General features: G+C 52.7%; 6 protein-coding genes across 6 annotated transcripts; 4 read left to right on the top strand and 2 right to left on the bottom strand.

Moving 5' to 3' along the window:
- Nucleotides 1–30: 30 nt before the first annotated feature.
- Nucleotides 31–2,172, bottom strand: GT037_001161 (serine threonine protein kinase-like protein; the record flags this gene model as incomplete). The annotated part of the gene is made up of 6 exons (XM_038926208.1): nucleotides 31–231; nucleotides 281–645; nucleotides 696–1,111; nucleotides 1,161–1,896; nucleotides 1,945–2,094; nucleotides 2,151–2,172. 6 exons carry the CDS (start codon nucleotides 2,170–2,172, stop codon nucleotides 31–33), a joined length of 1,890 nt encoding a protein of 629 aa, XP_038792064.1.
- Nucleotides 2,173–2,942: 770 nt separating this feature from the next.
- GT037_001160 (transcriptional adapter 2) lies at nucleotides 2,943–4,484 on the top strand (the record flags this gene model as incomplete). The annotated part of the gene is made up of 1 exon (XM_038926207.1): nucleotides 2,943–4,484. One exon carries the CDS (start codon nucleotides 2,943–2,945, stop codon nucleotides 4,482–4,484), a length of 1,542 nt encoding a protein of 513 aa, XP_038792063.1.
- A 462-nt stretch (nucleotides 4,485–4,946) lies between these two features.
- On the top strand, nucleotides 4,947–6,200 carry GT037_001159 (uncharacterized protein; the record flags this gene model as incomplete). Its single annotated transcript, XM_038926206.1, has 1 exon — nucleotides 4,947–6,200. The coding sequence occupies one exon, from the start codon at nucleotides 4,947–4,949 to the stop codon at nucleotides 6,198–6,200; it is 1,254 nt and encodes a 417-aa protein (XP_038792062.1).
- Nucleotides 6,201–7,140: 940 nt separating this feature from the next.
- Nucleotides 7,141–9,340, top strand: GT037_001158 (uncharacterized protein; the record flags this gene model as incomplete). Its single annotated transcript, XM_038926205.1, has 2 exons — nucleotides 7,141–7,688; nucleotides 7,735–9,340. The coding sequence occupies 2 exons, from the start codon at nucleotides 7,141–7,143 to the stop codon at nucleotides 9,338–9,340; spliced, it is 2,154 nt and encodes a 717-aa protein (XP_038792061.1).
- A 33-nt stretch (nucleotides 9,341–9,373) lies between these two features.
- GT037_001157 (uncharacterized protein) lies at nucleotides 9,374–10,723 on the bottom strand (the record flags this gene model as incomplete). Its single annotated transcript, XM_038926204.1, has 2 exons — nucleotides 9,374–10,589; nucleotides 10,638–10,723. The coding sequence occupies 2 exons, from the start codon at nucleotides 10,721–10,723 to the stop codon at nucleotides 9,374–9,376; spliced, it is 1,302 nt and encodes a 433-aa protein (XP_038792060.1).
- Nucleotides 10,724–11,126: 403 nt separating this feature from the next.
- GT037_001156 (uncharacterized protein) lies at nucleotides 11,127–12,054 on the top strand (the record flags this gene model as incomplete). Its single annotated transcript, XM_038926203.1, has 2 exons — nucleotides 11,127–11,197; nucleotides 11,250–12,054. 2 exons carry the CDS (start codon nucleotides 11,127–11,129, stop codon nucleotides 12,052–12,054), a joined length of 876 nt encoding a protein of 291 aa, XP_038792059.1.
- Between the last annotated feature and the right edge of the window lie 1,057 nt (nucleotides 12,055–13,111).

The following is a 13,111-nucleotide window of genomic DNA, read 5'->3' as shown; positions in this document are numbered from 1 at the left end:
CGAAGCCGAAGTGTTGAGGCGATGAAGGCACTATCTTTCCGTTACACCCTCGAATGACGGATCCTTCACCGAACCACCAGCATCGCCAAGACCCGCAACAGGGCGGTTGTAAGACCATCCTGCGAATTGCTGTTGCATAGTCTGGGAAAGCATAGGACCATCGACATACGAATCTGTTGGAGCTTCCGAGGTGAATTCGCGGTCGAAGTTGGCGGTGTCTTTTGCGTCAACCTAGGTATATGTTAGCCATGGCCTTTGAATTAACAAAAGTTTTACGTACCACATTGGGCTTGAAGCTGGGCTCGTACTTCCTCTCAAGCAGCTTTCGCCAGTCGATGCTGTGGAAGAAGTAATGCGCCTTGATCTCTGCAGCGCCCTTGGCACCCAATCGCTTCTCTGCATTGCGGTCTAGGAGGCGAGTCAAGAGATCGCGTGCGGCCGGTGGGACAATCTCAGGACCGGGGAAGTGTAGAGGTTCGGTAAGAATCTTGCGGTACATGTCGTTGGTGTTCTCGTCATAGAAGGGAGGTAATCCAGTCAACATCTCGTAAAGGAGAACACCAAGCGTCCACCAGTCGACGGACTTGGTGTAGCCAGCGCCAGTAAGGAGTTCCGGAGCGAGGTATTCTGGTGTTCCGCAGAATGCTAAGACAGTGTTAGTTCTCTGATTCAAGCCATGCTCCGATATGACTTACTGTTCGTCCGGTCTTCATCCTTCATGTCGAGCTTGCAGAGACCGAAGTCGCACAAGGCAATATGACCAGTGTAGTCGAGAAGAATGTTCTCGGGCTTCAGATCACGGTAAATGACATTGAAACCATGTAAGCACTCAAGGGCGCATAACAGTTCGGCAGCATAGAATCGAGCTCGGTTGATGTCGAATCGTTGCTCCTTCTGCAGATGGTGGAAGAGCTCTCCGCCGTTGACAAAGGCCAAGACAAGGTACAGCTTCTCTGGCGACTGGAACGAGAACTTCAACGGTACGATGAAAGGATTGTTGATCTGAGCTAGGACAGAGCGCTCGGCGAGAGTATGTGCGACTTCGGATCGGGAAATGATATGTGCTTTGCGAATGGTCTTCAGGGCGTAAATTCGGTGCGTATCCTTCTTCCTGTACGTTGTGAGTATTTGATAATGCAGAAGAGCGCATGAGCACATACTGCACCTGCATGACCTTTCCAAAACTACCTTTGCCGACGACTTTGAGAAGCTCGAAATCGTCAATCGCAAGACGATCTTGGCGATTCTCGACAAAGTTGACTCCGACCTTCATCTGACCGCTGCCAAACTGCACTGGTATCCAATCAGCACCGGCCTGGCCAGCTGTGCCGTCGCCATTTCCAGATTTGCTGTCCGTCCTTTGCTCCTCGAATTTGGGGTGGACCTTGAGTGTTCCGATGAAGATGTCTTCGTTGCGACCGGCGTTGGGCGATGCGGAGGGGTTTCGGATGTAAAGCGAGACGGTGAGGTCGGTGACGCGGGACACGTCGAACTTGTATTGCGTGTTGCTGCCAGCCCAGAGCGGGTTCTCTGGTGTACCGGAGACTGCGTTGATGAAGACCTGTTGCTTGTCGAAATCGACCAGAGCGTAGGGCAGGTGTTTTGACGAGTAGCGACCGTGGATGGTAGGCGCAGCATTGATGCTGCCAGCAGCAGACTGCGGCCGGTTCGCGTAGGAACCGGCGACTGCATTGCGCGAAGACGAGCCGGGTCGCATTGAGCCTGCCACGGAGAGACCGCCGCCCTGGGACATGGAGCCCTGGTGGTGGCTCCCGCCGCTGAATTGCTGCTCAGCGCCCGGGGGCAGCGAAAACTTCTGGCCCTCATGGAGGGTGACGATCAGGATACCGGGGCGAAGGGGCTGCGCCGGGGCGGATGCGTTGGCTTCTGAGGCGGCTGGACTGGGTCAGCAGGAGGTGAGTGGGGACAGGAGGACCAAAGTACCGATGCCATTGTCCTTGGAGTCTCCGAGGGTCGTCGCGCTGGCGGCGGAACTCGAGGCTTTGGGCGTCGGCTGGTCACCGACTATTGTCGACGTCGACGACGAGCGACTGAATGTGTTGGCGAGGGGAGCAAGATGCGTCTCTTTGAGCTCTGTAGTACGGGTTAGGGGGCGCCACTCAGCAGGCGGGCTCTGGGGATATACGCACTCTTAGTGAGCTTCCAAGACATGGTTGCGGCAGCTCAGCAGTGGGCAGATGCAGGAAGAACAGACGGATACCCAGGGTGCTGCTGCTAGGGAGCGAGAGGGTGGAGACTACGGGACGCGGGAAGGCGACGAGGGGCACACCAAGGAGCGGAGGTGGTGCTGGCAGACAGTGAATAGTGTAGAGGCTCAGGGAGAGGGCTCTGGAAAGGGAGAGCAGACAAGACCTAGGTATAGGGAGCGGCTGGTGGCAATGTGTCTAACGTCCGAGTGCCCCAGGTCTCCGTCAATGCTGCGATGCTCCAGATAGGGTCCTCGTTTGAAGTTGGGTCATTGGGTCTCTGAAACTAGCCTTCATTTCGGACTGACCACGCACTGACGCGCCAATCCTTTTGCCCTTCCTTTGCAGTGTTTCGCGCGTCGCAGCACGAGTGAGAGTCTGCTTGTCTATTTTAATTCGGGCCATGCTACGCCATTGCGAGTGAAGTCGTGATTCGTGCCTGCCCATCCCATCCCAGCCTCGGCTGCAGCTTCCGCCGCCGCCAACAACGTCCGGCGTGGGTACGTCAACATCGCGCGACCTTGAAGCCCAACACCGCGTCCGCTCGCCATCTGAACGCACCAAGCCGCCCTGTCTCAGTCGAGCATTGCGAGCTGCGGCATTATCCTACATTGCATTAGTCATCGCCCCCTCCGACCCCGACTCGCGCCCTTGCAGCAACGGCGTGCACAGCCACAGCTCTCTGTCTCATCCCCATCTCTCCTTCACTTGCGCGCACATCAATAGCGGGGCACCATGGGGGTCATCAAGAAGAAGACAGGTACGCGGGGCACCGAAGGTGGCACCAAGTACGTCTGTGATGTGTGCTCGTCCGACATCACGTCCACGGTCCGCATACGCTGCGCCGAAGACGTCTGCAGCGAATACGACCTCTGCGTGCCATGCTTCTCTGACGGCAAGGCTACACGCGACCACCAGCCTGCCAAGCACAAGTTCAAGGTCATCGAGCAGCACTCCATCCCCATATACACCGAAGACTGGGGTGCCGACGAGGAGCTGGCTCTCTTGGAAGGCGCCGAAACATATGGTCTGGGCTCATGGGCAGACATTGCGGACCACATAGGCGGCTACCGCGAGAAGGATGAGGTCCGCGACCACTACATCGACACCTATCTGGACAGCCCGAGCTTTCCCCTGCCGGAGCACTGCAGCAAGGATGACACCGAGCTCAGTACCCGCATACCGCGTCACGAGTTCCAGGCGAGGAAGAAGAGGAGGATAGAGAAGAAGAAGGAGGAAGCTGCAGGCCGCGAACCTGATGCCCCCAAGCAGAAGCCCACGGCTAGTGTCCCGGCCTGCCACGAGGTCCAAGGATACATGCCCGGTCGTCTGGAATTTGAGACTGAATACTTCAACGAAGCCGAAGAGGCTGTGCAGCACATGCAGTTTGACCCTGGTGATGGCTTGAACCCAAGGACGGGCGAGCTGGAGCCGGAGATGGAGCTCAAGATGACCATTATGGAAATCTACAACCACCGTCTAGACGCCCGAGTTGAGCGCAAGAAGATCATCTTCGAGCATCAGTTGCTAGAGTACCGCAAGAATCAGCTGGCCGACAAGAAGCGAACCAAAGAAGAAAAAGACCTGATGAACAAGGCGAAGCCCTTTGCCAGGATGATGCAGCATGCCGACTTTGAGCAGTTCTGCAAGGATCTGGAATACGAGCACAACCTTAGGCAGGCCATCTCACAGCTCCAGGAGTGGAGGAACATGCAGATCACGAGTCTCAAAGCTGGGGAGAAGTACGAACAGGAAAAGCAGCAACGGCAAACCCGGCCGCCCCCCATTGGGCAGTTCGATCGTCTGGCATCCAGTAGGATGACAAAACCCCAACCACCTTTCGAACAACCATCTGCAGCCACGGCATTGCTCGCGCAGGAGCTGCCTTTGCATGTGAAGCAGAACAGTGGTCTCACAACGCCACCTCCGGATCGCGCTCAGAACGGCGTCAATGGTGCAAATGGTGTGCTAACACCACAGCATTCTAAGACAAAGTTTGTGCCCAAGTCACTCCCCAACACCGTGCCTCTCAAGTTTGGCAAAGAGTCAAAAGCGGATCTTCAGTTGCTCAATGCAGAGGAGGTGGAGATATGCAGTACGCTGCGTATCATGCCCAAGCCATATCTAGCGCTCAAGGAAACTATCATTCGGGCAGCGCTCAACAATGGTGGCGCGCTTAAGAAGAAGACGGCTAAAGAGATTTGCAAGATTGATACGAACAAGTCATCGCAACTGTTTGAATACTTTGTGCATAGCGGCTGGATAGCAAGGGCGTAGAGGAAATGCGCTGATGGCGCCGGCGTTTGGTAGAGAACCATGATCATTTTGGCGGCGTTCGGGCAAGGTATACCCCAGTCTTGGGAAGGGAGGCGTTGTTGTGTTGATAGATGGGTTCGCTGCTCTTTGCAAAATCATATGCACCAGCCCCTCATTTTGTGATTACTCGTTGCTCCTGTGATGATATTGATGATGATGATGATGGTCCGTCCATAGCGCTACCACAGCGACGGTTGAATACAAACAATGGCTCTCACTCCGCAGTTCCCCACTCACATCCCGAACACGCGACAGGCCGCACCCAACATGGCCCTTTAGTTACTTTTTTTGCCATTTGGAGCAGCGGGTCAAGGAAGCTCCCGACGGATACCAGTAATTCGTGCAGCAAGCCTGACATCATTCGCTCGCTAGCAGTACCGGATCAGCCCTACGCAAAGGCAGCCTCCGTATCCACCTCCCTGCATGGCTACCAACTCGCGCTACTTCCACGATATGCCCGGGCTGTATAGTCCCTCACCCTTGGATGCACGCGCAAAGTCTCAGACGGGCTTTTTCGATGCAGCACATGAAACCTCCGGCCACCAGGTGATTGATTCACATGTCCACGAGACCCGCAAGCGCTCCCGGTATGGCTCCACGGCGCACGAAGCCGCGATAGGAGGTCCCTGGGGAGAACATGTCCTGCACAACACTCGCTCCAGCGATACCAGAAGTCCACCTCCGCTTGCGAACGACCGCTACCAACTCGCTGGGGGTATGGATGGGACTCACAACGATACAAGACGAGAAGGCGACTACGACGATTACTTCAACCTCCAGAAGCAGCGCGGTACCTGGTCGGTACCTCCTACACCCCAGGTTGGCCTGGCAAGACAGGTCGCAGTTGGCGAAGTGCAAACGACTCCCAGCGAGAGCAAATCATGGTCTATAATGGGTCTTGTTGGAGGAGTGGCTGGAAAGCTGTTCCAGTTCTGCACAGTGCCCTTCCGAGGTTTCCAGGCGGGAGGAGGAGCGCGATACAGCATCGATGCGCAAGAGGAGGTCGCGGCGAAACTTGGGCTGCAGGACGACCCCTATCAGGCAGGTCCAGTGCAGCAACTGCCTCCTGCTCCAAGCGATGACTATGGAATCCAGTCGATCGACTCCATTACGCCAGATCGACCTAGGATGGCCAAGCGACTGCGCACAGCAGACAACTGGGTGGTTGTTGGAACTAATCTAGAGACAGAATCGAGACCTTCAACACCGCGACTATCAGAGCGAAGACTGCCAGACCGATCGCCCTCATTAATCCCACGCCCTGTATCACGACCAAACGCAGGAACGCCATCCTACAAACGGCCCTCACTAATCCCAGTATCCCGACGCTCGACAGTCGAGAGACGATCCTTTGGTGGCAGCCCGGCAGTCACTCCTAGCTCACACGAACGAGCGCACTCCTACAGCCGACGAAGCTACGGCTCACCAGCCATGTTCGACGACAAATCAAGCAACACCGCGAGCCCTCTGCCAAAGGAAAGTCAACGTCTGATCAACAAAGTGCGGAGGGAAGAGATCGAGGAAGACGAGCGCATGCGCAGAATGAGCCTGCAGATGACTGCCATGCTGAGAGAAGCGAACGAGGCTCTAGGCTCCAAGTTTGAGGTGGAAGAATACAACGACGATGATATTGGTGACAACCAAGGGTACAGCCAGCGACCGAGCTGGTACTCATAAATTTGTACAGTCATGGCACTTAAAGGATGCGATTTGGCGATTTATTGATTCTGATAACGGCCTTTGGAAATACTCGGCGTTCACACGGTTAGGCGTATACCCTGATCACCATTCTTTGATATCTGCGGCGGCTCGACATGGGTCTTGTACTTCGATGTTCAACCTGTCAACACAGGACGACGATTTTTAGAATAATATTTTGGTTCTTCATTGCATGCAGAGATTCGGCAACTATTTCATCCTTTACTGTGTGCAGTCGATGTATGACACTAATGCGGCAGCGGCAGCGGCAGCGGCAGCCCTTATTCGAGCGCATGTACAGTAGTTGGTATTGGAGTCGCGCCTGCTGCACCTTGCGGGTACCTTGGGGCGGAAAGAGGTTAACGCCCAGGGTCTGTGTGGCTTGCTTCGGATACTAAATCTCCTAAATTTGAGCCGCCCCGCACATGCAGTTGTTCCTACGACTTCATCACATATTGTGCACTAGCGCGCCCGCATGGCCAATGACGGGTGAGGTGAAGAGCCAAACAGGCAGCGGGCGCTTCGGACTTTATCCTGTGGGAGGCACGGATTTGGGGGCCTTTCTGGATCGCATGGTCATGTTGGAACGGGCACATGGACACGAGAAGACAATGTAGAGGTACACTGTCTGTAACAACGTCGTACAGTACAGGTAAAAAATAGAACGTAAGGAATGTGGCCAGCTGCCTACAACAGCGGCGTATTCTGCGACACAGGATCCAACAGCCTGACCCTTGTCACCATGGGTACAACTCATTACCTAGACAGACTCTAGTACGCGCTACAGAGCCGTTACAGTGCGTGGCGCCGCATTTACGCCCTGCTGAGCCGCCTTGCACTTCGTCCATGCTGATGAGACGTTATAGTATTGTGGTATCCCGGACGTTGACAGCACACCTTATCACTCTTCCCTCCAACAATGGATCGCACAGGCCCACCTCAATCCAGTCCGCTACTGCAACAAAAATGTAAAGAACCCACAACTACCACAGTGGAGAAGGACCCCAACCATGGTCAAACGCAGAAGAACCTTACAGCACACCCCCGAGGATGCCTTTCAGTATTCCCTAATGCTCTAGCTGCAATCTTACGCGGTGTGGCTCGAGGATGGAAGGCATTTGCTAACGGTTCACTGCGGTTATGGAGAAAGGGCTGGACGGCGGAGACATGTAGTTGCATTTTTGCGCTGCTGTCGTTGATCGGTCTTGTTCTTACGCTCATGGCTCATCAAGATCGCCCCTTGCCAGATTGGCCTCAGATTGTTAGCATCAACTCCATCGTCTCTCTGTTCTCTATGATGATTAGGGCTGGAGTAAGCATGGTACTCGCCGAGGGGATCAGTCAATCGAAGTGGCAATGGTTCCGCAAAGCACGCAAGCTTGATGACATGGCAAAATTCGACTCCGCCAGTCGTGGTGCATGGGGCTCTGTCTTATTCATCTTCGGTCTTAGGATCAAGAAGCCTTAGTATGTATATGCGAACTACGTCTAGGCATAAACTTACACATACAAGCTTTATCGCTGCGATGGGCGCTCTTGTCACCGTCATGTCGGCATTTACTGGATTCGCTGCTCAGCAACTTGTCGTCTTCAATGATTGCCTTCGTACTGATGAAAGTGCCGCAGTCGGAATACGCAAGTCTAATGTTTATAACGCCAGTGGAGAAAGGACATATGTACAAGGGTTCGACGAATTTCTTCCCATGAGTGTAGCTATGGATGTTGGGATACTTCAACCGCTTGAGGACACGACTACTCTTCTTTCTTACGGATGTAAAACTGGTAATTGCACTTTTCCGGCTGCAAATGGATCGACATTTTCAACTCTGGCTACCAACCACTGGTGCGAAGATGCTACATCGGAAGTAGTGGAAGTACCACTCAACTACGACGATGCTGAATACTACGGCTATTTGCCGACGGAATTTTTGATTCAAATGAACTGTGGCGGCAGTCCCGAGGCATGTGCTGAGGAGATGAGTCACAGTTCACCAAATAGTACCAACGGGACGGCTGCCCTCACGACTGATTATGAATTCACTATGAGAAACGGCACAAAAGCAAGGAACATTGGTCTTTCTCTGTCACTTTCCGACAACCTCCTTTCTTACCCCCCAGTCAAGTTTTTGCTTGCCGGTTGGCCTGGATCCATCGTTACTGGCGTATCACAAGGACAACTTGGTTACAATGGCACCATATCGACGATAGGCATGATATACATATCGAACTCCACACGCGAGAACTACGAGTATAAAGCGATAAGATGCGGGATATATCCCACAGTCAACACAATGAAGGCTACATACCACAATGGTGTCTTGAAGGAAGAGCTAAGCAATAGCGTTCGTATTGGTGAAGACGTAGCCTTTGGCCGCACTTCTGTCTTCCGTCTAGCCACGAAGCAAACCCTCCGGAACGGCACAGAAATTCCCTGTGATGAGCGCAACACTGACACACCCGGCTATCTGCCCGTCGCAAAAATCAACATCGACGCCGCACCCATCAATACAACCTACCTGGATATGGAAGGCCCAGGTGCGGAAACCGTGTGGTACCCAGAAGACTGCGTTTGGGCCATGACAGTCACGGGTACGTCTAGTATCCGGAAACATCTCATAACCATTTACGACACACAGTTCCTCACGTTTGTACCAAATGGCCGCTCTGGATCTGCCGCTATGCGTGTCTTGTGGAATGACGGTGAAATGCGAAATGCGCCTTTAGACCACGTCGGCAGTCTGATGACAAACCTCACCACCGCCATGAACACTGTCCTCCGTACCCACGGCATGCCGGGTTTTAACAAGCCTGCTGAAGGGACAATGTGGTACACAACAACCTGTATCAACATAAATTGGACGTGGATCGCCTTTCCTGCTACAATGATAGCACTTTCAGCTATTTTCCTCTTACTGGTGCACCTTGAGAGTAGGGGCGTGGAGAGCGAGAGGCTGTGGAAGAGTTCGATAATGGCAATGTTGTTTTGCGAGATGGATGATATCATTACGGGTGAGGCTAGGCCGGTGGGCAGACAGCGGTTGGAAGAGGTCGCTGCAAGTACTAGCGTGAGTCTAGGGAAAGATGAGGGAAGTTTGAGGCTGGTTGCTAGACAGGCTTAACCATGTCCAAACGCCTACTCTTAGTTCTATTTCCTATACATCCCTACTACCACTACCTTCACTTTGATGCGATTTGAGATCTTCTATCAGTACGCTCATGAGTTTGAACATCTCGCCAGCGAGCTTCTTCCCAGTTTCTCTCCATTCTTCCTCGCACAGCCGTCCGAAGCGGTCTGGATGCCATCGCAAGCGCTCCTGACGTAGCCACTCGTAGCTATACAAACCGCTTGCTCGAAGTAGTTTTGCTACGTCGTGTTGGCAGGCGTGTATACTATCTGGTTCAGATTTGAGAATCGTACACGCTGTGAGATTGCAGGTCGTAATCGTGTTAGGCAGGTAGGGGAACATGGACAGTAATTTTGGCGATGCAGATGGCGTGCGGTGCAGTGGCGGTCTAGAGGCATCTGAGCTACTGGACTGGGAACGAACTTGGAGTTTCCGTGGGGCTTTGGGTTTCGAGCCTCCGGCTGCTGCTGATGCGGCTGCGAACATGACTGCCGCTTCTGTAGACCATTTTTCGTAGAGGGCTTGCGTCGCGGCGTCGGGTCTCGCCTCTGTAGACTTGTCGTTACCGTTTGGCATCTGCCCGCTCGACTGGGATGTGCTAGGTTTCGACTTCTTCTTCGCTCGAGCAAAGAAGTTGAGTGCAAAAGTCTCCAGTGCTTCCTCGTTGACATCGTCAATGGAGCCAGCCCATGTCCCATCGTTCCGGATTGCGATGAATTGATCAGAGCTAGTGGGATCCAGGGTGATGAAAGTCAGATCGCTCCAGAGAAACCCCTTCTCCGCCTTCCACTCTTCTACCGTCTCTTTGTAGATTTCCCAGGCATCTACATCACCTAAACGGTATACAACGTCACCGTACTCACTCATAGCGAAGAACGCGCCTTCGGGACCCCATGTTACAATGCGTGGCGGCCCTACGCGCCATCCAGAAGGTGTCAACCAAGACTGTACGGCATCCTCTAGGCTCGGCGGCAGATTAGCCCAACGTATGAGCTCAGGATGCCAGATGATGAAGGAATCGTCGGGCCCCAAGAAGGCACGCAGGTGTGGAGAGTGCCATGTTTTAGTCAGGATACTCTGGAGTCGTGAAGGTATAGATGAGCCCCACTGCAGGCTGTTTCTGCCCGATGAGTCTTTGGAACTCAGGATCCAGGATTCGCTTATCGGCCCTAGAGCTGCCCAATGTACTTCGGAAACAGACCTACCTAGGAGGAGTTCTTGGAGGCTGGGAGGGAGGTTACGACTGTTGATCGTTAGTTGTCGCGTACAAAGAAATAGGCTGGCGGCGTACTAATTGAGTCCCGCAAAGCTTTTGGATATGTAGCTGTCATTGGGGCCGAACGAAAAGAACGAGGCATTGCTCGCGGTACCACTCATTCCCGGCTGGGCGCGATTGGGTTGGAAGCTATTATGACGTCACGCACTCTAACGTGGTGAAACCTCTAAAGATGTCAACAATGCACCTAAATGAGTGAAACAATATGCATTCAACCTACAAGCGCGTATGTATTGAGCCGTTGATAGGTTTCCGTTGCCCTGACGTCTTTACGAACTGGCGCGTGTTCCCCGACAACGGTTTCAAAACGTTGCTATCCTGTTTAGACCCTAGAAGCGATCAAGCTTGGCAAGGCGAATGTCAACACAATCAGTCGTGCGATTGCCTACTTCTTCACAACATTGCGGCTTTATAGTGGCCCACTGTGTTCAGCGTCGCACACCGCTTCCATCGATCTAGACCCAGCGTTTTTTCTTCTTAGCGAGCCCGAGTTTTCGGCGGCACATGTGCGATTCTACGTTTACGTTTGGCCAACGCGGCTGCCACTTCTTTCAATGTCCGTCGAGACGAGAATAGTATGCTTTCATACACGAAACAAGCTGATGATTGATACTGATGATGGTGCAGTGCACGTCTTCCCAGAAAGCTGGCAAGATTTCTCAGCTCCTCACAATTGAAAAAGATTTATCATGTGACTCTTGGTTTCGAGGACAGCTTCCTCTTGACCTGGCGAGATAGTAGTGAAAGAGACCGTGTTGAGAGCTCTGGACTTCCGCACGAGTTAGTCGACTTCCTGCACGCTGAAAACCGCAATATTCCCAATGTACGATGTACGCTGGGACCATATAATTCGTCTTTCTTCGTCCACGACAAAGCTTCGTACCTCTGGAAGAATCTGCCGGGAACCCTGCTTGTTGCCCTACAGAACAACATACAGAATGAAAGTTGGATTGATCGGCCGCGTCTCGTAGCACTGGGTGCCGGAGATAATTTCTTACTGATAACCGAGAAGAACGCCTCAGTATGGGACTTGCGGCATTACAAATCTGCCGTTGCATTTCTTGAGAAGAGTGCCATGTCAGATGTTCACAGTTTGATCCTGCATGCTTATCGGTACCAAAGCTTCGTCATGCAGACCAAGAGCGGTAAACTCCTCTTCGAAAACGTGCCGCCACATCAGATCGCAAGCATCCAAACCATGATAGCACCAGTTTTACAAGACACGAAAGGTTTGCAACGAAGACCTCTCGTACACAGAGAAAGTGACAAGAGGGAGAATGTCCAGAGAAGGCCCAGCGCTCTCCAAAAACGCGCGCAGATCCGGAGGGAATGGAGTGAACATACCCAGGAATTCACGGCGCAGGCTAAAGGTGTTAAGCTGAGCTTTAGTCTCAATGTCAGTCTGGGTGGCTTGGCGAGAATGCTGGGGTGAGGACGATACTGGGATAACCAAGATCACTTTGCTCATGAGCCGAGGAAAGCAATCCCATCGCACGCATGTTCGATAAGCACAGCTTGGATCCCGCAAATTTGGCAACAGCGGTACTTTTGGATAGCTGAGCAAAGTTAAGACATCGAAATCACGACAGTCGCTGGCAAACCTGCCTGGAAGGATTCCCTGATTCGTTCTCTCAGGTTACGGGTTCAAGGGCCAGGATATCGCGGTACTCTGAACGGAAGGATTGTTGATGGTATATGGTTCTTCATTACAGAACAAATTCGGTATCGGAGAGAAGGAGTTGCACTCAATCGAAAGTGCAGAAAGTAGGAGGCGGACAAGAAGAAAGCCGTACAGCTTTGTGAGTGTTCTTGGCACAACACAAATCATCGAAAAGGCTTCGTGACAGTCTATGTCCGTGTCTGATCGTGCTTCTCCACATTGTACAGACCAATGGAAGGAATTTGAATTGTGGTTCTGATGATAATCGGAAATTGCTTCGGCAAATCGCAAACGCATCTAATATCCCTTTGTACAAGTAGCGCCGCTCGGACCAGAGACTAATGACTCCGGCATGAATATTTGGAGTCTAGTTGTGACAAGAATCGGATGCCATGTGATTTTGCGAGACCATGTACGGATAAAGGGAACGTGATTAGAAGAACGAAACGAGCCGGACCGGCGACAAGAGAAGGTAAGTCAGCCTCAACACTGGATTTTTTACTACTAGGATTGCGCTAGTGCAAGGAACGACGGTTCAACTTAGCTTCTCAGTGCTTTGACGAGCTCTGAATGTCATGAGACAACAGCCGTGATGTGGTTCCACGTCCTCGAGCACCGTTTATTATCACGCCAATATATTGCACAGGATCGTGGACGTAGAAGTCGCGACCTTTGGAACCACACTCGCTGCAGTTTCGAATCGGATCTCAGGACTATGGTACTTTTGTCAGATGTGCTAGAGGTCCGTCGACAAAGCGGTACTGGGGAATACGGATAATGCCTTCGGGTATGTACTAGTATAACTAAGCCGCGCTTTTTTGTGCCATGT

Source organism: Alternaria burnsii (genome assembly GCF_013036055.1).
Source record: "Alternaria burnsii strain CBS107.38 chromosome Unknown 705, whole genome shotgun sequence".
Classification (NCBI taxonomy): domain Eukaryota; kingdom Fungi; phylum Ascomycota; class Dothideomycetes; order Pleosporales; family Pleosporaceae; genus Alternaria; species Alternaria burnsii.
The sequence above is the reverse complement of the archived record's forward strand: the minus strand, read 5'-3'. Positions and strand labels throughout refer to the sequence as shown.